The sequence below is a fragment of the Phodopus roborovskii genome, unplaced genomic scaffold, assembly GCF_943737965.1.
Source record: "Phodopus roborovskii unplaced genomic scaffold, PHOROB, whole genome shotgun sequence".
NCBI lineage: Eukaryota > Metazoa > Chordata > Mammalia > Rodentia > Cricetidae > Phodopus > Phodopus roborovskii.
Window position 1 is genome coordinate 607,880 of NW_026126558.1, and position 23,033 is coordinate 630,912.

The 23,033-nt window shown below is 44.4% G+C and overlaps 1 protein-coding gene across 3 annotated transcripts in view; it reads right to left on the reverse strand.

Moving 5' to 3' along the window:
* Nucleotides 1-3,267: 3,267 nt before the first annotated feature.
* Nrp1 (neuropilin 1) overlaps nt 3,268-23,033 on the reverse strand; it is a 149,376-nt gene continuing 129,610 nt past the window's right edge. For 2 of the 3 annotated variants that reach the window (XM_051201625.1, XM_051201624.1), the window contains exons 13-18: nt 20,755-20,814; nt 15,220-15,357; nt 10,723-10,994; nt 10,194-10,290; nt 8,053-8,103; nt 3,268-6,103 (exon numbers count right to left, since the gene is read on the reverse strand). In XM_051201625.1, coding sequence (XP_051057582.1) covers nt 5,814-6,103; nt 8,053-8,103; nt 10,194-10,290; nt 10,723-10,994; nt 15,220-15,357; nt 20,755-20,814 — 908 coding nt within the window. In that variant the 3' untranslated portion in view covers nt 3,268-5,813. The remainder of the gene's footprint in view (nt 6,104-8,052; nt 8,104-10,193; nt 10,291-10,722; nt 10,995-15,219; nt 15,358-20,754; nt 20,815-23,033) is intronic. The other variant, XM_051201626.1, reaches the window with a different exon arrangement.

The window sequence follows — 23,033 nt, forward strand, 5'->3', positions numbered from 1 at the left end:
AGAAGCTCCCAATGTTGGCAGAACTGGAGCTCCTATAGCTCACAGGGGATGGGTGGTTTCCAGCAGGATCATAACATGACTAGCAGCCCTTCAGCTTACACCTCTGATGTGGTGATGAGACCTCAGGAAAAGGAGTGTGGTTGGCTCCAGTCCAAATGAGGAGCAGAGATGCCAAGCCACTGGAAGGGGCATAAGGGGTGGAGAAGCTGCTGTCTACCCTGGCAATCCATTTTCTTGTTGAAGTGCCAAAAGGCAGTATGTGTTTGTTCCCAACCTAGAGGAAATGAGGTGCTGGATGTTTTACCCATCTTTCCAGGTACCATTTCATTACCATGTGAAGGTAAGACCTCATTTTTGACTTTTGAAACCTGGCCTCCATCCAAGGTTGACCTTGAACTTGCTAGTAGCCAAGGATGACCTTGAAGTCCTGATCTCTTACCTCCCCATTACTGGGATTATAAATGTGTACCACCAGGCCTGGCTGGAGACCCTCTTTTTATGGGGGGGCAACCAATTTGGGTGCCCCTATTTGACCAGAAACTCTATGATCTGACATATCTTATCTACTTGTAAGAAAGACCCTAAACAGCAAAATCAGGAATCATGAAGGAAGCATTAAGTGGCCAGTCTCATTTTACCAGGTAGGGCTTTACCAGTTGTTGTGTATGATCTAAAAGCTAACTGGAGGAACTGGCTCTTTCAAACTTGCTTTCCTCTCCATGCTGGATGAGCTCCGAGGACTGCCAGCGTTAAGCCAGCAGCATACAACACCAGTGGCTCTTCCAAACCACCACAATTAGGCTCCTCACAGGTTATGGTGGCAAAATGGCCACAGAGCTCCGCCAAATGAGATTTTATTTACTTGTTCATTTATTCATTAAGGCAGGGTCTCACGGAGACCCACCTGGCCTTGAATTCACTATGTGGCAGATGACAGATTTGGACTCTTCTCTCAAGCACTGGGATTACAGATGTGAGGCATCTTGAGTGAGGTTTGAACATACTAATTTTCTAGACTGTTTGTACTGTTTGGAATTTTTACAAACCCTGCAGGGATGCCTTATTTTAGAAGATTTAGAAGTGACCAGAAGATGAAATGCCAAGATAAATGGCTCAGTGTGGTGACAGAGTAACAGGTCACCAAATATCGTGTGAATACCCTGACCGGATCATTACACAATGCAATACATATTCAAATATCATATCTTGTCTCCAAAATATATGTTAATTATCATCTGCCATAAAACATGAAATCTAAGCAGCACCTCTCATCTTCCACACAGACTGTTAGTAACAGGGCCATTTGTGAGGGCCCTGGCAGATGATGCTCTGAGAGGAAGCTGAGCCATGGAGGGCAGTAAGCACAAATGCATCTGTGTGTACCCTGTGACCTCTCTGAACCTTGGGGTTCTCATTTGTAAGAGCAGATAAGGAGAGTGTTAAACTTGATATTATAATGTTGCTATAGAAATGAACACCATTAGAGCTCCAGCTTGGATCCCTGGGAAGGCAGAGGAGGACTAGAAGTTCATTGTCATTCTTGGTGACACAGCCAGTTCAGAGACAGTCAGGGACACATGAGACCTTGCCTTAAAAAAATAAAAACACCTCGTGTTCCGAATAAAAAGGAATCTGGGTCATCACGGGAGGTTCCTTCATTCCTTCCGTGCAGGGTCAGATCCCCTCTTGGGCTGCCGGTTCCCTGTTTTCATGTGCTTTACTGGGTGGTGAGGCACACATGCTTCTTGATGTCAGGTTTGATTCCATATGAGGGCTCTTCCATTCAGGTTTCTCAGTTGCTGAGTTGCTTAAGATTCCTTAGGACATATAGTTTAGGAGAAACAGAAGCTAATTCTTGGCAGAACTGCTTTTGAACGAACCACAAAGCCTTGTGGGAGGCAGGACTACAAAATGGGAGCATTGGCAGCATCTTTGATTTGCACAGATAGTGTGTTCGGCCTCAGTGGCAGGAAAGGTATCGGGACACACAGGAAACAGGGCAGTAAACCACTTTCATGTTTGAATCAAATGATGTTTTAGCCCACAAATCTGGGAAGTATTAGACAGTGAGAAAAGCTTAGCTCAACTATCAATGAAGGAGAAGAAAGAACGAGAGGCTTCCATGTTGACAGCCTTGTGCTGTTCTGAAACTATGTCTAGGGTGCTGGGGCTGTGACTCAGTTGGCAGAGTGCTTGTCTAGAATGCATGGAGTCCTGTGTTCCGTCTTTAGCACTGTATAAATTTGGCACACACCTCTCATCACCCCAGAGGTAGGAGGATCAGGAGTTCAAGACTACATAGTGAGGCTAGCCTAGGCTACATGAGCCCCTCCCTCACAAAACAAAACAGAACAACAATGACAACAACAACAAACCAAACAAAGAAATAAAATAAAATAAATCTAGATTAATTCTGATAAACAGCTTGCTTGCCTGCATCAGGTTTTCTGGAACTGTCCCTGAATGTCAGTAGAATTTAACCTTAGTAAAATGAATATGGTTTTAGCTCCTTTCTCGGCAAAGACCTAAAAGCATGCTCAGTAGGGAGCTTCCTGTATTCTTGGTTAAGTACTGGGAGATGCTTTTAGGGCCCAGGAAAGGAAGCAGGCAGTGGAAAAACTTGGCTCACTGTTCAGAACAGCAGCATGTCCCAGTATTCTCTGGACTGAGGTTTTTGCTGTTGGAGGTGGGCAAAGAAGTAACCCTTTGCCTGCAGAGTAGCGGTTGGGTCTGCCACTTCTGTTGGGACAATCTTTGTAAAGGACCTATTTAACATGGTTTGGCTCAACACATTTTTAGGTCCTTTTTTGGGTGTGTATGTGCCATTAGTTACTATTATTTTCTATTGTTTTGGTCCCCAAAGGAATGGGCATTTCCCCAAGGCTTACTGAACAGTCAGTTGTAACACTATGACCAGTTTCTCCTTTCCCTGCATTTAATATATAATCAGTATGTAAATTTACCTGTTTCCTACAGAAGCAAGACTCACCAATAATAATCTGTTAGTATCATAAAACCAACTTCATCACATGGATATGCAAACCAATATGATTTGGGTGAAAAAAAATGTCCACTTAGAGGCCAATTCTGCCTCGCTCACCCGGAAGACCTGGTTTCACATTCCTGCTCTCAGGAAAGGGTCTGCTTGCTTTCTGCCCACTATGAGATTATTTTGAAAAGATATCTTAAATCTTGGAAGGTACCAGAAAGTGGGCTGACCCCTACATCTTTAACAAGAAGAGAGCTAATGGAAAAACAGCCATCAGGTTTGGGATTTCTATGAAAATGTTTAATTCAACTGCTTCTTTGGAATGTGTAGTTTGGAGCTTAAGTTACAGTTCATTCTAGGTGGTTTTTTTTTTTAATGCTACTTAGAGAATACAAATGTCATTTCAAGTTAAGGCTTCGCTGTTCGTTTTGAAACAACAATTTACAACTGTCATACATATCATCATAGAAAATAAAAATTTCTGTAAAAAAAATTTGCACAAAATTTTATGAGGGTACAAAACATGAAGCAATAATATACCAGAAAATGAGACATCTTACTACAGAAAGTCATAGATTTCAATAAAGAAAAAATATGTTATTTTACACCTTTAAAAATTACGAGACAATCTAAAACAATATAAACTGAACATTTTGTAACACTGCCTTTACAAATTAATAACTTTATAAACATATAACTTTTAAATATATTTATCAGTGCAAGGTACTTTAAAATTTAAAGTTGCAGTATCATTTTTTTCCTTGGCTGAGGACACGGGTTAAGTCTGTTGCCTTAGAAACAAAGTCTCACTTAATGCTTTCCTCCCAGCATGATTGTAACAAGTGAATAGATGCCCCTGGGAATAAAAACATAGTCTTTGTGTGTGTGTGTGTGTGTGTGTGTGTGTGTAATCAATACTTTCCTGGAAAAAAGACATTCTCATCCCATTAAACCAAGGTGAACAGACCATTCGTCCAGAAAGCAAATATGATCTCTAAGAAACATCACTGAGGCCTACAACCACATGGGGAAGGAGAAGTTGGGAGTTCTTAACATACAGCTCTGCAAGACAGACTCCACCAGCGGGAAGCTGCTTTGGATTAAGATATCTACCTCTTTGTGCTGTTGAGGGTTAGGCCTTGCCAGCCCTAAAGTAGGCCTTTTTTCTTTATGAGCCATTGGAAGTTTCTAGAAGCATTCATTAAAATTTATTTTTTTCAGGGTTTCTGTTGAATGACTTTCTCTAAACATTTGTTTTGATTTTATGCACCCCTTTTGCCAGGTCTTAAATAGTTTTGCCTCAGGCATCAGGTTTATTGTTTATTTTCTTAAATGAGCTGTTCTGTTCCCTCTCCTCCTCTGACCCAATAACAAAACAGGAAGGTTCTCAGGGGTCATTTTGTATATTTGGATGTAAAATTTTCACGTCCTTTTTGACTTGGGGATTTTATTCAGTGTTTCCTGTGGGTCTCATCTGAAAGCCAGTTGGTATTCTTTACTCTTTCAACTTATGACTTCTGTTAGATGCAAACATTCATATCAAACACCAATCTAATCATAATGGATGGGCACATGGCTTAAGGAAAAAAGATACTGTCACTTTAACCAGTTAACAAGAAACCCAAAGTTAGACTTTGGAGGATAAAGTTAGGAATTTCCCCTTACTTAATTATCTTAAAACATAAAGTCTAGTAAAATTGTTCGCCATCGCCAGCAGGTTAAAGCTGCAAGGTTCATTCTGGACAGTGGCAAATGCTTTGATTCTAAGAGAGGAAAAAAGGACGGAGGGAAGAAAGAGCCAAGAGTTTACATCTGAAAATACATTCCATAGGAAAGAACAATGAGAACATTGCAGCTTTATACAAAGGGTCAAGAGACATGACATTGAACTTCAGAAAAAAGCAGAACAATTAAGCCACATTGCCAGGTCTTCAGAGCCCTTGCCTTCCCGGGGTCGGTGTAGCACACTAAAATATACTTTCTTCTTAGTCAGTGGGCCACCAGGTCTGATTGAAGAGAAGGGTTTTCACAAGAAACAGAGTGGGTCATCCACGGGACACAAGGAACCAGTACAAACAAAAAGGCACTTGAGAGGACGAAGACTAACTAGCCAGTGCCGAAGACTTTTGTGGTGGTCATCAGCGGGACACCCGGGTGCCAGCAGTTTGGTGGCTGCATGGTATGGTATTCTGAATGGAGGTCACAAACACGAGATTCGGTACAACACTGTAAAACATCAAGAAAATCTGTCGGTATTGCTTGGTAAACAGAGCTGACACGCTATATGGGTACTGAGGCCACAGTACTTTGCAGACAAAATGGTCTAATTCTTTTCTCCCCCTCTGTGCTCGCTGTGGGTAGCGATGCAAAGGTGGATATCGGCGTCCCCTGAAACGCGGTTACATTAGTATGCTCTGGGCACTGGGCTACAGATTGCATGTCCATCAAAAGGGCCCACTGAACAATTCCTGGTGCCAGCATCTTGGATTTTGCAGTTTCCGAGAAGAATCCGTCGCAGGGTAAGGAGAGAGAGAGGAAAAAGGGGGGAAGAGAGGATGAACCATGAAGTCAGACACACTTGGTCTCAACTGGCTTCTGATTATCCAAACGAAACCAAGAGAAGAAAGCGGGCTGTACATGATTCCGGTTGTTACCAGTCACCTGCTTGCGTCTGTAGGTGACGCTCATTGAAGCTCCTGAGAAAAGCCTGGCATGGCGTCACGGACGCCCTTTCCAGCTTACAGTGAGAGGAGAGCAACAGAGTCCCCGCACCTCCACTATCCTCCCACCACGGTCCTCCCATGCTCCCTCCAGCTCCGTGCCTTCATGCCTCTGAGTAATTACTCTGTGGGTTCAGTTTGTCTTTTTTCAACTTGACGCCATCCACAAGTTCAAAGTTATAGTTCTCCAGGGCAGACAGGTTTCTTTCCGACATCCCATTGTGCCAACAGGCGCAATACAGAACAACTCCACAGACCGCACCCAGGAGTACCCCCAGAGCACTCATGGCTATGATGGTGATGAGGATGGGGTCCAGGGTCTTAAGCACGTTGCCTGGCTTCCTGGAGATGTTCTTGTCACCTTTCCCATCCCCTTCATATCCTGGGGTGCTACCTGAAGAAGGAGACAAGAATGATTCGTGAACGCTGAGAGATCACATGTGAGGAGACAGAAAACGAGTAGAAACAGGAGGGATCTAGGAGCCATTGCATGCTCTAGTTCGTGGGAAGTGCAGGGGTGGCAGGTGAGGGTGCTGGCATTTGGAGGTGGACACTGAGGTTACAACCTAGTTTAAATCACTCTAGAGTGACAGATGTGTTTATAGTTCTCATCCAGAGAGTTAGTCATGCATGATGAGTCAGGCTTTCAAAAGCCCAGGCTGGCTTTGAACTCGACATACAGCAGAGGATGACCTTGCATTGCCAATCCTCCTGCCTCGACTTCCTTGGTGTTGGGATTGTAGGCATGGTGTTGTGATTGTAGGCATGTACCACTGTGCCTAATACATATGTTGCAGTAGATTAAACCCGAAGCATAGTGCATGCTGGTTTAGCATTCCAGCAGCGAAGCTGCATCTCCATCTTTAGATGTGCGGCCATGGAGTTTTGCCAAATCTTGGCCACACAGTTGTCTATGTGTTTTGGTGGATTTAAACATTCTCCTGACTTCTGCCTGACCTCCCAGGCAGGCCCAGTACAGCGCTACTAAGGGTTGCTGTTCTTAGTGTTCCTGTGGGATTTTACCCCGAAAGCCGCCAGCATCCTTAAACCCTAAACTAGCAAGTAATACTGGAAGAGAGACTTTTTTCTGAATAGACTAATAATGCCTATTGCTATCATGTAGAAAGGGCTGTGGCCATGACTGAGAAACAGTGTCTGTGTTTTGCCAAGTAGAAGACATTCAATCAGCATCTTCGCCACCTTGACAGTACTGCTGGTGACAGTCATACTGCTCTGCAAAGGAGTCACTAGAGATGTGTTTGCTTTAGAGTGGAACATGAGAAGTTATTAGCATGGGAGCTTTGAGCCTAATTACCTGGTGCTAGGAGCAGGACTGAAATGCTAATGGGCAGCTTGTGTGGTGTTTACTTAATGGTGCTCTGATCAACTGAGATTCTAATCAGCACAAACTAAAAATATGAGATGTGAGTCCCTAAACAAGGGAAAACAAGCCTTCGGGGCATATTAATATTCTCTCCCTTGATGAAAGATTGTTTTGAAACAACTTCTAATAAAGTTTACAGCTGTGTGGACTTGGTAATGTGTTAATATTTCCAACAGCACAGAGAGCTGTGTTTATTGTTTCTATCAGGCAACAAATGGCAATGGTGCCTCACTGTCCCTACTAGCTGTGAGCAGTGCTGGCCAGGTTGTTTGGAAGCTTCTAGGACCTAGTTCAGTCTTACATCTGCGCACTGAGGAAATGTAACTCAAACCACATATTTTACAGTTAATCAGACACCCAAGGATCCCCCTAATTAGTTGTACTACGTTTCTTTCAGCTCTGTTGTCTGTCAAACAGGATTGAGCTTGCCCTGTGGATTGCTCAGAGGGTTCAAGATGATGGGTCTCTACTGCTTGAAGTGTACAGCAGTCCTTTAGGAAGTTCCATCTTCAATGTCAACCCTGGCCTGCAGGGCCAGGGAAAGGGAGCAGAACAAGATCCTCAGAGAAGCTAGGCAATCTTCCCCCTAGCCCCTCAAAATTACACCTGGGAGGTGGAAAAACACAGGATTTGTTGGCGTCAAATGATTACATGAATAGTCTTCACAATTTTCTCTTTTGTGATTGTGTTTCAGTGAAAAAGCTCAGGCAGGGAAGGATTGGGCATACTTACTCTGGGGAGTGCAACCTCACAGTGTCACCCCCAAGTCCCCTAGGAAGCTAAGGACATACAGCACTCTGTGACAATGATCCAATCCATGCCCACTCACTTAGACATAGGTACTATTTTGCCTAAACTGCCTGGACACACTAGTGTCTGAGGATTTCAGTGATGTTTATTTACAAACAAAAAAAGGCATAGGAAATTAAAACAGAGGCTGATCAGTAAGATGAATTTACCTGTTTCATCAATTTTAATTTCTGTGTTCTTTTTATCTAGGTCTGTTGGTTCTGACAAGGCAAAGAAAATGGAAAGAGATGTTTAAACCACTGATAAAATAAAACAGATATGATACACACAAACTGCACAGAAACCCCCCCAACCCCTCTGCCGGGCTTCCATAGGAGTTCAGATTGCAAGTGTCCCTTTCTATGACTCAGAAATGCCATTAAGCGCCGTGAAGGGCAGAGGGACAGGTTTTGGCATGTGGAATGTAGAAGACTGATGGAAATGAGAAACACAAAGGAAAATGGACCCGTCACTGCGAGGATGTAGAGCCCTGGTGGCTGCTTCCTACTGTTGCTGTGCACTAAGCTGCATTTTGAAATAGCACAAATGATCTTTGAACCGGGAAACTTGCTCCTGTACCTTATCAGAAATAAATGAAATTCTATGGAAAAAGTGGAGCCTTTGGATTGGGTACAGTCCTGCATTCCTTGCTGTGTCCCTGAATTTAAAATCTTGTCTAACACATAATAAGCACTTCAGTAAACTTGTACAAATGAATGCTTCATTTGTAGTTAGTACTCATAGCCTCCATGACTAGAATGTCCAATAACATATTTTGCGAGTAATTATATAATTATACACATATGCATGTGAAGGTCAGGGGTTGACATCAAGTGTCACTTCTCAATTTTTCATCTGAGATGTTGAGACAGGAGCTCTCCTTGAACCTGGAGTTTACTGATTCAGGTAGATTGGTGGCCCATATGCTCCAGGGATCTACCTGTCTCTGCCTACCCAATGCTGAGATTACAGACATGTTATTACACATTTGTGCCTGGGTACTAGGGATCCCAGCTCAGGTCTTCAGCTTGCTATCTCAACCAGCCCTTTTAGACCACTCCTTGTTGGTATATCTAAGTAGACAAAAGCCATTAAAAGAAGAAACTCACAAGACCAGTGTCCATCTAGTGTGCTCCTTGGCACACTGCTTTGTATAAAGTACACAGTGAGAATTTACTGGCCTGAACTTAGTTTATTTCTTTGTTTTCATTCATGGAATTTGCTCTTCTATCCCTGGAATATCCTCTTCTTGGTCTCAACTTGGGAGAGGAATACAGTGTCACACACACTGTGTTAACTATACAAAATACACATTTGAATCGCCAGGTAGCCGTGGAAATGAGTAATTTGCAAAAACAATGTCAGCTGAACTGTTAAAGCTGTGTTGTTTGGTAGAGCTGGTGCGTAGGGTGGCACTGAAGAGGCTTCCTTATGCAGAACAAAGAAGCAGACCTTTATTCACTCTTTTTCTTTTTCTTTAGTTTCTTCAATTAATGGCATCAAAATTATTGCTCCTCTAAGAACTATATATAGTCAATGTACTATATAATAAAAGACTTGTAAGTTGTTGAAATGACCAAAAACCCATTGCAGACAACAGGCCTCCTTTGTCTTCAATTTGCCCAGCAGGCTTATTTAATTCTGTTATAATTAACAGCCTATTATGTAATGATATATAACAAAAGTTTCAGTGTAGCAAATGGAGCTTAAGACTAATTACTGTGCTATTACATTGTCATTAGTGATGCTATTTCTAATTACGGATCAAGAACTGGGGAATATGAATTGGCTTTCTATATATGACTTTCATCTGTGGACCATCCGAGGCCATCATGATCAACCCTGTTAGGTATATCTCTAAATCGCCATTACCTGCCAAGTCACATCAACTAGTGGCAGAGCCAGAAGCATCTATTTATTTATAATACAGTGGTGAATGGCAGTGTCTGTGACTCACTGACAATGTGATCTCAATTAAATTCTCGGTTTTCAACATGTTTGAAGGTCCACTGCTTTATTTCCACACTAAGATATGGGAACGGTCCAGATGTCTGTGTGTTCTATTCTCCATCAAAATGTTTCCGTATGCCAGCTATGACTTTGAAGCCACAGTCTTTGGAGTCTGGAGGTGTCAACCAGACTTTCTAAGAGACTAGGTTAGAGGAGGAGGTGAGTGAAGATAAACTGGCCCACTTTATGCCCTGCCTGCATCTGACTTCTGGTCTAAATGACAAGGCAGACTCTGTCCCATGCTAAGAACCCTGACAGGGCAAAGGGCTTCATTCATCCCCGCCCCCGATGCCATCCTTACTTGCACAATCCTCCTGAGAAATGTGGTTGTTGATACTGATGTCATCCACAGCGATCCCACCAAGGTTTCCTTTCCCAATTTCACCTTCAAAAATCACCTGAAAAAAAAATTAGACGATTTTCACAATATTTTAAAGCTCTGCATTCAACATCGATGCTTACAGATGCTCTCTCTGTTGAAGCTTTGGTGTAAGTCCATGAGACTGTATGTGAGTTACACTCATGGGGTTGCATCTAGACACAGGAGAATCATTCTTCCCTATTGGTGGCATAGATGATTTAAACCTTGCCTCACATTCATTTTTCACCAAGGAATAAAAGATTTAAATGAAAGGAAGGGTATTCGTGACATCTCAGAGATGTATTATAATGAAGATATCTCCCTCCCCTTCCCATGCTGTCATCTAAGACATAGTGAGATATATCACCAAGACAAACATCACAGAGGCAACACAGTTCAGGGTGGGGAAGCAATCCACACATCCCAGTGTCCCAAAGCTCCAGTCTTCCCTTTGTGGGAGGGTTCATACCTGATACAGTTTCAGAGATTTGTGCAGCAAGACACGTCCTTCTTTCCAGTGATCTCCTTGGTGACCGACTACCATCCAGACCAGCTGATCATATTCCTCTGGCTTTTGGTAACGCAGTTTGACCCTCAGTGTACCGACATGAGAGCCAGACATGTGGTACCAGAAGGTCATGCAGTGGGCAGAGCTCTGGGAATAGACCACGGGGCTCACCAGGCGGGCTACTTTGCCCTTCTGATTTTCATCAGCTTGGGAATAGATGAAATTGCCATCTCCTGCTGAGGCAAAACTCTGTGTCAGGGAAATCAGGCAAGTCTACAGTTCTTTTCTCTCTCCTTCCTAGTACTACCTTTACCCATACAGACATTCTCCTGGGTTGGGTACTAAGGAACCACAGAACTAGCAGAAAGAGAACCCCATGGGTACTTGTGACCTGGCTGTAAGAGGCATTGAGTGAACTTTGTTTGAGTACTGCTTTCCTGGATCAAGGCATCACAGGGAACCAGGCTGGAATTTATGTCTGTCTTCATACTGTCAAAGGTAGACTCTATGCACAGTCTGTCTCCAGACTTCAGAGAAAGTGACTTTAAAATGTTTCAGCACACATGTATAGTGTGCATGTATAGTGTAGAAGTCAGAGGATTACCTTGTGTATTATTCTTCAGGTGCTAACCACTTTGTTTTCTGAGACAGGGTGTCAATGACTTACAACTCCACAAATAGGATAAACTGGATGGCCAGCTTCAGGCATACAGCCGTCCCTTGTGCTAGGATAACAAGTCCATGTCACCACACCTGTTTCTTTTCTTTCATTCTTCTTTTTTTTTTTTTTAACATGGATTCAGGGGGTTGAATTCCTATCCTTGTGTTTACAAAGCAAGTACCTTTTCTCCTCCTGACTGAGCCATCTCACCAATTCCTGAACATTAAAAAAAAAATGTTATTTTCCCTGTAGTTTATGTTAGTGGTCTATGGATTTCTCAGGTGTGCCCAGGCTCACCTTCGAGCCTGTTTCTGTCTGCTGTGCTTCTGGCCCAAGGAGAAGCAAGCCTGCATTTCTGACACTCATTTGAACACGGTGAGGCCTGTGGCACCATGAGGACTTGCTGTTGGCTTTGCTTTAATCACTCCCAGTGGGAACATTTGTTCTTGCTTCCGCCTGGTCTAAACACACAACTTGCGGGCTACCTTTTTTGCTCTATGAATAGGATTCACAAACTCCCACACCTCACCTGATGTAACTGGGGATGTAATGTGATGCTCAGGCCTCAGAGGGCAGCAGGGTGTTTCCTTAGTTGGTTCACAGGCTTGTAGACCTGCGAGGTACCTTTCCACTGTGCGTGCCTGGGCATGTCCTCATGTCTGGTTTCAGTAGTGTCTAAGTGTCCCAGTAGGCAGCTTTCTTCTTTTCCTGGGCAATCAACCTGGGCTGCCTTGGATGCTCTTATTAAGTCAGTGAGTGGATCCACAAGGAGGGGTGGACATAGACCACAGCTCCAGATGTGTGTGAGACCACTGCAGGGTGTTGCTCTCTACTCTTGTGGGGAGTGTTCCTTGAGTGTCTGCTGACCCCAGTGCTCCTGGGTTTCTATCATCCTGCTGGGCTGTCAAGACCTCATGCCTCAGGGAGTGGCAGCTTGGTCCACTGAGGTGCTCTGGGAAAGAGCACACCTGTTCTGTGCCTGCCTCATGATTTTTTGGAAAATGACCACCGTGGGCAGTGCTAAAGGAAGGAAACAATATTAGAGGGCCCGCCCCTGTCTCCCTGCTGCACGTACAGCTTTCATCTCAACTATACACTGGTGTCATCTCTCAGAGACACTCCTCTGACCTCCTGAGTTAGGGTTATTGTGTGTGCATGAGTGCATGTGTGTGTGTGTGTATGTGTGGAGGCCAGAAATGGATGCTGGACATCCCTCAGTCATTTCTCCACCTTGTTTTAAGATGGTCTCTCAGTGAATCTCAAGTCCCTCATTTGGCTAGACAGGCTGACCACCAGCCCCAAAGACCTTCTAGTCTCTACCCCCCCCCCCCCATCAGTGGGATTATAGGTGAACAAGGCCATGCCTAGGTGCTGGAGATCTGCCACTGGACACTCCTCCAATCACACTGTGATGATTTCTACTCAAAACTAGACACCAGACCCTTACCCAGCATTCAGTGAACAAGGGAAAGAAGCTGAAACCATTCATAAAGAGGCAGTCTGACCCATTCCTATAGTCAAGAGCAAAGTCCATTGGGTTCTTTTACATTCAAAATTAGGAATTTCACCAAAATAGTAATAATTTTAAAATGCCTCAACATCCAATATGCAAATATCATTATTCTTGTTCTTGAGAAGGTGTTACGCTATGGACAGGCCTTGAACTTGTGGTCTGCTGAGAGCTGGAACTCTAGTGAGCATCACTATGTCTAGCTTCCTAATAGGCCTGAGGGTGTAGCACAGTTTGTACTGTGCTTGTGTAGCATGCATAAAGCCCCGGGGTCATTCCCCAGCACCATATGAATCTGGTGGCACGTGCCTATAATCCTATCACTCCAAGTTGGAGGCAGGAGGATTAGAAGTTCAAGGTCATCATCATCAGCCACGCAGTGAGAATTTAAGGCCGGCTCTGGCATGACTGAATCCCCGTCTCAAAAAAGAAAAAGAAGTGAAAAGCCCATGAGGACCCAAGTACATGAGAGCTAGCAGGCGGGGCCTGTTTGCCTCTAGACTGTACCTCCTTAACAAGTTCCTGCCTTTTCCATGCCAGGCATGTCTATTTCTCCCACACGATCCCATTTCTCCTGTGCGGGCGGGAGGCTCTTTCTAGTTAAGGCAGAGCCAGCTGCCAGTCAGTCTCCCTGCCGGCCGGCCGGCAGGGAGAACAAAGGAGCCACACAGATGGAAGGAGTCTCACTTTGTGCTGTGAATCCCAGAAATGTCTTCTTGTGATTCTCCCGACGCACAAAGTGCCGGTGTTTCCCTTTCAGACATTTTATCAGCCGCTGGGTCGGGAACTGTGTCTTCATTTTCTCAATTAGCACTCTACTTCTGTGAGCCCTTTTAGCTTTTGTCTCTGGCTAATACAGCTTTTCACCCCCTTTGAATGTCAGGTCCTACTGAGCCATTTCACTTCACTTTGCATCCATTTTTCTACCATTACTGCCTTCATCTCAGCTAATTGCATTTAGTTAATCTGATGCCATTTATGTGTACAGTGCCATTTACAGTCAAAGTATTTTAAGTTTTCTAAAACCGCTTGTCTTAAGATTCAATGGAAAGTGTCTCGGAATTGAAGGAGTCCAATTTTATCCAATTTCCTTGTCACTCTCATTAGGAGAGGAGCTAGCCGTGGCAGAAAGGGGCCTCTTCAGCTTACTTTGTGCTTAGATTCACCATGGAAAAGCGAACAGCAGAATGGGAGAGGGGTGGGGTATCTTCTACCCATCTGGCAGCCTACAAGCCAGCCACCCCCAGGGCTGGCATTTGAGCATTTAGAGTTCTTCAGCACCCCAAATACTCAACTTAGGGGTCTTTTGATGGGTCACTACCAAATATGTTTCAGGAGTGTGTGTGTGTGCATGGGTGTGTGTGTGTGTAGGGAGTGTGTCTGTGGAAGTAGGCGTATGTGAGTATCAGGATGCTGCTGGCTCTTTGTAAGACCCTCATGTGGGGTAAAGACAAAAACAAAACAAAACAAAACAAAACAAAAAACCCAAAACAAACAAACAAACAAAACCCAGGACAGTGGTGTGAAGGAGTGCACTGAATCATTCCTCTCCCAGTGGTCCCTTCTAAGAGGAAACTACGATTGAGAGCTGGAGAGTGGAGCTTAGAGGAAATGGGCTAGGTTGAGTGATGCCTACTGAATTGTTCTTCCTTACTTCAGGGGACAGAGAAGAAGCAAGGGGACAGTGTGCTGTGTCTGGTCATGCCTTCGCAGAGTCTGGGATGCAGAGGTCACCAAGGAGACATGCTTGTGCACAGGACAAGTATCACTTCTTTTCTGAGGCAGTGTCTCACACAGCCCATGCTGCTCTGGAACTTAGTATGTAGCCAAGATGACCTTGAACTTCTGATCCTCCTGTTTGCCCCTCCTGAATGCTAGGATTGCAGACACATGTTATCAACCATATTTGTTTGCTTGTAACCGTGTCTGGTTTTAAGCATCCCTCTTCCACTACTGATAATGTCTTTAGTAAAAGTCCAGGAAAACTGTAATGAGCTTGAGTTCACTGAATGCGGCTTAAGTTGACCTAGGTAAAATAAGCGTGGCTCCCCCATCCTTGCTCACTTTGTTGTTTTCTCAGGGAGGTCAACCAGTGGCTGGACCCCACCACAATTCCCATTCTTGTCCCAGGCCTCGCTCTACTAAGAAAGAAACCTGGAGAATTCCAGAAAACAGGGGCATGAGTGAACACTCCTAGCATTTCTTTTCACCCTTAAGCTACAGGTGTCAGGAACCTTCCCTGGTGGCCAAAGTTGTACCTAGCATAGAGCCACGGTGTCACACTTACCTGTATGGTCCTGAATGGGCCCTGTCTTGCTGGTCAGCACACTCCACTTGAGCTGTGCGTGGCTGTCGTGTTCCCAGTGGCAGAATGTCTTGTGAGAGCCCCAGCCAAACTCGCAGTTAAAACCATAGGTCGGGAACTCTTCAGTGGGGAAGGACAGACAGACACATGGGGAGAATCAACCACGAGGTTAGGGAAGGTCTTTAATATTCTCCCAGGCAACATTAAATAAAATGACTTCATATCTGTTTTATATTTCATATCTGGGAAACCCACAAAATCCAGGATTGCCAAGAAACTAACAGATGTCTGGACATGTCAGAATGTTTGCAAAGTCATTTTTAGTTAGCATTATTATTCTATTTTTGTGTGTGGTCCATCTTTATCAAGAATATGGATTTCCCAGCAAATTGGGTTTATGTAATATTCCCATGAAGGCTACTTTCCAAGGAACCTGTGTAGGGGACATCAGTGGGACATTCCCTGTTGGAAAGGTAATCTGTTTTTGTTTTTTTAGGTTTAGGTTTAGGATCAACCACAAAAATTGATATCATGAATGAAAGGAACCTGTGAGAGCTTGACTGCGAGCCTCCAAAGTTGGGATGTGACTTGGCAGGAAGCCTGGTCCTGAGACTCCCTTCTCATCACACCAGCTGACAGGACAGCCCAAGCCTGTGCCATGCAGGGATGACTGAAGTGATTTGCTGAGATTATCTTCATCCCTCTGTGCTTTCAGCCAGGTCAATTAATTTCAGAATAAATTATTTTTTTCTCTCTTTTTTGGTGAACTTCTAAATTTGCATATAAATTGTTCACTCCACTTAAAACCTCAACTGGAGGTCACATAAGGCCCAAACTCATTTAAACATTGACCCTTCAGAAATACTTTTTTAGTCTTCCAAATGCTTCCTTTGGAAGCTGATAACATTAATGGGTTGGTAGGAAAGGAGGCTGGTCCATAGTGGTCCATAAACCCAAAGCCTTTTCTTTATTCAACATGGTTCCCTGAAAGGGTCTTGAGTTTGGAATTACTGAAAGAAGAAATCAGTGATAGTACTTTTTTGGGGGTGGGGTAGGGTGAGGGGTGGTGGGTGGAGTCAGCCAAGGCTGAAAACAATTCCAAAAATGAGATCATTACTTGAGCCTTGTTTGTGCCCATGTAGAGAAAGCCTGAGACCAGTCATCCACACGGTGGCAGTATTGAGTCAGATAGAGGCACATAGGCAACTGCCCAACTGAAGAGGAGTCTCAAAGGACGTGCAGTGTACAATAAAGGAAAGCCTGCTATTATGGGCTGCCTTAGGGTCAGGCGGGGACCTCGCCTCCTTTTGAGCATTTCTTTAACTTGCCCAAGAGTTTAAAACAAAATCCTGCCACAGCTCTTCCAGGACTCTCCAGTGCCCCTCCCCCTACTGAACAATGGAGGGAGGGATAGTGATGGGAACATTTATTAAATAGATAAGGATGATTTAATATGCGCGTTTTGGTTTCCAAGGAATTCTTTTCAAGTGCTAATGTTCGATTTTGGAAGGAACTAAGCATATGAATAATCAGAAGTGGGTTGTAATTCCTTATAATAAGGAGGCGATGTGACCTCCCAAAGGGTAGCCAGAGCTGATTCCAAATGAAAAGCTGGTCACATGATGGGTTTATCGTGCACATGCTCAGCTAGTGCAAAAGGACAGCTTGAGTGCCAAAGGAGAGGGGCTTTTCATGTGCAAGCCATTGAAGCATGAAGTGGGACTTCATAAGGCTTGGAAATCTCTCTCCTGAAGTTGCTGCCCTTGGGTAGCACAACTGACTTTTGCAGATGGTGTGGTCAATGTCCTTGTCCTGGAATGTACTGTTGTGCAACCTCATAGTAGGAAATGTTGATGTGAAAGTGTGAGGTTTTGACTTTTCTGCTTCAGGGTTAAGATATGCAAGAGGACAGAAAGCCTTCACAACACACATCCACTTTGCTAACATGGAAAATTTGCTTCCTGGTCCAGAAATCCACACTGTGCATTATGTTGGCAAACATTCTGAAGACATAATAAAGCATACAAACCTGGCATTTTAGCAATGACCAGGACAAGGAGAAAATTGTTCCTCATGTTAACCTCCTCAGTGTATAGTCATCCACCTGTAACACCACTGGCCTGGCCAGCCCTAGAGTTTAACTAGGGGACCCCATTTTCTTGTCTTGTTTTGATGCTGTATGACTATCTTATTCGTTTAGAAAAATGGATGCATTTCAGGGGGTCAGGGGATTGTGAAGTGTGTAGTTCAGTGCTAACAACGCAAGCCTGGATCAAAGGGTGACTAAACATTATCAACAGACATTTGTAGAAGACAAAAGAAAAATGCAAAGGATTAGGAAAGAAGGAGAAAAGGGGAGAGAGGAAGATGAGAAAGTCAAGTGGAGGAAAGATTCGAAGACACGGGGACACTGACAGCTAAGCTTTTAAATTATTACCCAGGCCCTGGAGTTGTGCACAGACCTCATTAAACTCAATAGCAATAATTGGACTAAATCCCTTCTTAAAAATAGCAGGAAACAATATTCTGAACTTAAAACAAATTTATGGCCTCTGTGAACAAGTGCCGGCTGCACTGCCCAGCCGATCTTGCCTGCAGCTGAGTCATTAGCACAGGATGTAAGCAACAACTTAATTTTCAAGTCAAGGCTACTACCTAGATGATCACTGCTTAGCCATTGCTGGTCCTAAAGTTCAAGCAAGTGAGGTATGGAAGCCCACACAATCCAAAGTCACCAACACACTGTAAGCTGCTATGGGGATGTGGAAAGACCCTCAGGGACGATTGCAGAGAATGGCATTAAACAGGGAGGGGTCGTGGTCTTGGCACTTTCTGTCCAAGCACCAATCAGCTTTTATGCCTCTGATGACAACTTAGGCAATATATGGGTATTATATTCCCGCTGACTTTATAATATTGATAAACATTCTCAATATGAAGTCTCTCTCTGTGTGCATGTGCTCATGCATGTGTGTTATGTTTGTATGTGTGTGTGTCAGAGGTCAACCTCAGATGCCATTCCTCAGGCACCATCTGTCTCAGTGTTTTTGTGATAGGCTTTTACTGGCCTTTGGAACTTGCCTAATAGGGCCAGGCCCGCTAGCCAGTGGGCCACTAAGATCTGCCTGTCTCCACCTCCATTCATGTTCCATATGCCCCCACTTTCTGTGTGGGTTCTGACGATTGAACTCAGGTTCTCATACTTGTACAGCGGGCTAACTTGTTGCATTTACACTCTGAGATGCCCCCTCAGCACTGAAAACAGAATCTTAAGATTCTGCTTAGCCTGTAACTGCTCAGGAAAATAGAATTTTCATGAAGGCTTGGGGTTTGTCTGCTGTTGCCGCTGCCTGTGGACTTTTGGAGACCAGTATGCAGCAAAGGATTAGGTGTGTTCAACCTAATCTTGAGCTGTTGAGCTGGACCTCTGGTGGGAAGCACATTCAGTCCCCATTGAAGTCTATGCGGTGACCTAACCAGAATGTTGTAAGGAACAGATATCTTCCAAAGGTCACACAGTTCATGACCCTCCACGGAGGAGGTGGAGACCAGATCCATACCAGAATAAATAGGAAATAATATGTACATTGTCTGCCTCTACAGTCAGATGGACTGTTTGAACCAGTCTCGTCTAGAGGGGGGTAGCAACAAGTCCTACTGATTCATGCTCTGCACACCTGCCCTGAGAGAGAGCAGACCCTGAGAGAGAGGGCTGACAGGTCTCTGTTTGTAAGGCTTTCACAAGAGTGAGCAAAATGTGTTATCAAAACCACCCGTGGTCTGGTCACCCTGACCTCACTTTCAGTCTTTTCTAAGACACCCATGCTGTTTTATTAGGCGAGAAGAGAGGTGAGTGAGGTGTGAGCTCACTACTGCAGAGTGGCTCTAACTACTTCTAGCAAGACTAGAAGGGCAGTTAAACACACATGGCATCGTCACAACTTCGCTTCTTCACTTTGCCCTCTTCCAAAGACGTCATATTGAGAGCCATAGCCCCACAGTCCCACTCCTGAGCAGCCCCCTCAGGCCATGTAGACCACGGCCTTCCTCCTTGTAATAGCCTAGTAAGAGAGACACTCACAAAGGGACACTGGTGCCCTTTCCTTTGCCATCAGACTATTAAAGCAACATTGGATTTTCCCCATGAATCTTATGGGGGGAGGAGGAAGGCTCACCGTGGGCCAGCCAGAGGGGGGAACTTATCTCTGGGAAGAGTTCACACAGGGCTGATGGCACTCTTGTCCTCTATTTAAACATAAATCTCATGCCCGAATCTCAAAGATAGAGTTGAGGGTCACCATATCTCTTTGTTCCTCTTCCCACTGTTTCTTTTTCTGCTTGTCACCAACACTTGTTTGTTTGAGTGACCTGCTGAGGGTGGGTAGACACACCTAGCTGCTAGAGCTGGGCTTCAGAGCCTAGCGACGCCCTAGTTTACAGCCCCCAAAGTCAAGTTATAACCTGGAAAGGTGTGTAGAGGAACACAGCATTTGGGGTATTTGGGCAGCTGTTCCTCTGCCTCATGTCTGAGTGGTTTTAGGCAATGTGGAAGCAAGCATTTTGTCAGCCTGAGCAGCAGAAAACTGGGGGAAAGTTCCATGGAAGAAGTTTGCTTTGCAATTTAATCAGGTCAACGGTGACAGTGGCCTTTAAGGAAGCATGCTAATTAAGGCAGTCCTTTCTAGTCCTCTCTCAGGCAGTCAGTACCGAGGAAACATTGATACACACCACACGGTCCATTAATAAATGACTGCAGAGGCCAAGGCTGAGTGAACTTCAATAAAGGAAATGGAAGAATCTGGAAGGCTGACCCTCTCACCTTCCTCTAATGATTAACTCCAAAGTATTTAAAAAAAAAAAAAAAAAAAAAAAAAAAAAAAACTTCAGTTGCTTATACAAGTGCTTCCCTTCATGGGAGTCTGTGGGGAAGAATGTCACAGAATACTAACAGAAAACAAAAGAGGGCAGCCTTTGATAACCCGCACTGTTGGGTGTGCAGAGTCCTTGGGTTTCCTCTTAGCTAAGGATAAGTGGGCTTCTCTGCCCAGGCACAGCGTAAACCTTGGTTTCCTGAGCTTGTCTGGTGGCACACCCACTGTGAGCGTTGTAAAACTGCCAACTCTGTGGCAGGCGCAACAGACAAACTTTGCGCTTCTTGATTTTGCAGAATGGTGATGAAAATAAATTGTTAGGCTGTGGCTTGCGAGATTTCCTTCTCCTAGTTTGCAAACACAGGCCACATCAGAGCTGTGCTGCAATTAAACAAAGTATGCTGCTCAGTTCCCTGGGGGGTGGCTGGGACTTGTCATTCAGCAGTGACTGATGAGGAAGGGAACCTTGCTCACTGGGGCTTACCAAGCACCAAAGGCATGTGGCTTTTACAGCTTTCCTTGAGACCGGATGCCTGGGCATCTCTCCTAGGTCTTTAGAGCATCGGAAATCAGAAAGCTCAGGGATGCTGTTTGAGAGTGGGATTGGAAGGGGTGGATGGAATCTAGACATCTTAAATTTTGATACCTGATTGGATGGTGCTGTCGATAATGGTTGGCTTCTCTGTGGCCAGGACAGTGGTGCCTCCTGAAAAATAAGAGGAGTAGCATACCAAAATAAGAAAACAGTGGCAGTGTGGGTGATGTTACAAGCTCACATATTTACACATTCCCCACAGAAAATTCTTCCTTTAGTTCCTGCCAGGATTAATCACATTTGACTGATACTTGGTCTACCACAATATCTGATTCAAACAACATTACCATAAAAACGGTTTTATGCTGATTTTTATGCATGTGTTCTGTATGTTTACATGTGTGTGCAGATTCACGTTCACGTGGGTGAGTGTGCAGAGGCATAAGCATGTGGATGCCAGAGGGCAGCCTAAGGTGTCCTGCTCAACGATGTCACTCACCTCTTCTGAAACAGTGCCACCCAGGTAGGCTAACTGGACTTCAAGCTTGTTGCTATCATGCCCAGCTTTCCTGTGGGGGCTTTAAGGGCTGGTTTCAGGTCCCCAGGCCTATGGGAAAGTGCTTACCAACTGATCCATTGCCCTAGCTCTAATAGCATTACTTAACAAAAACAAAAACTCACACATTTAAAAAGATTTTTTAAAATCAACAAATAAACATTGTCTCTTATCTGTGGTGTACAATATCACATACACACACACACACACACATCAATGACTAGCTAAATTGGCCTAATTAGCACATGCCTTGGTCTCTCTCTCTCTTTTAGTGGTGGTGGTACTGAGAACTCTTGTAGAAAATTTCAAGTGTGCCATCTATCCTGGCACAGTTCCTCCTAAAGTATCCAGAAGGCATGGGGAGTCGGAGACTTTGTTCTAAGGCTAAATGTGACATTCAGCTTCAATAGTGAAAGGCCAGGGCCACTAACCGTCCTCACTGGCTTATTAAACTTGACCTATACCTTGAAACCTCAAACAGTTGCCAGCATTTGAGAAGTGTGCCTCAGGGAAGTCATGAGGTCAGTCCCCACAAGGTATTTTTAAAACTGAAGGTTTAAAGTAGATGGCTGTGGTTCTCCCCCTTTTTAATTCTTTCCTTTGGCACAGCTGTTTATTTTTTCCAAGGACAAATATGATGTTCAGAATATGGTTTGGAGAAGTGGTGGGAAGGTATGTGAAGGCAAAGGGGATAAACATTTCTTCACAATCCCAAGGGACTTGGGGATTGAACAATGATTTCGTGAATACCAGCAACTTTGATTCAGCCCGGCAGGGACTTCCTTGGAAATCTCTGCCAGGGGAACGGGCTGTGGCCTTTTGCAGACTTTAACTTCTCTTCTGCATGACTGCTCTGTCGTCCCCACTCATCAACACTCTTGGCTCTTTCTTCCTCTTTCTCTCTTCCTTCCTGTGTGTGTATATGTGTGTGCGTGTGCATGCCTGTGTATATGTGCCTATGTGTCTGTGTGGGTGGAGGTGCTTGCATATGAGGATACATGCATACTTACACCCGTGTGTGAGGGTGCCCATGAATGTGTGTACTCTACAGAAGCAAGAGGCTAATATCAGATGTCCTGCCTTGGATTATTGAGGTGGGGTCTGTCATTGAGACCTGGGGCTTGCTGGTTAGGTTAGGCTGGCTAGCCATCCTCCTGTCTCTGCATCCCCAATGCTGGGATTATAAGTACATGCCATTCTTCATTCTCGTGTAGCAAGCACTTCACTGGGTCATCCCCAGGCCCCTGGACAGTGTTCTCAAACTTGCCCTACCACAAGAATAACCTTGATTACTCATTACAGTTTCCTCTCTACTTAGCCCCTCTGGGACCTAGTGGGAACAGAATATCTGGGAGAAAAGGTCTTGAAATAAATTATTTCCCAGAACTTTTCAGATGAGTCTTTGGCTCACTGGGCCTGGGAAACAAGTGGTGTGCTGCTTTTTACTCAGTGGCTTAAGGGAGTCATTTTCCTCTAATGTATCACCACATAGACTCTGGTTGCAGGGACTGGATCTTCTGTGTTAGTGTACACATAAACACACAGACACACACACAGACATAGATGCACACACACTCACAGACTCAAAACACACACACACACACACACACACACACAGTGTGAAGAAGCCAGAGGTCAACAATCTTCAGTTGTTCTGCACTCTACTTTATTTTAAACTCTGTGTATTTTAAATGTACATATGTCTGACTGCCTCTGTGTGTGTATGGGGATGTCGGTGCTTGTGGAAGCCAGAGGACACTGCATCCCCTAGAGCTGGAGTTACAGACAGTTGTAAGTTGCCTGATATGGGTGCTGGGATCCAACCTCACATTTC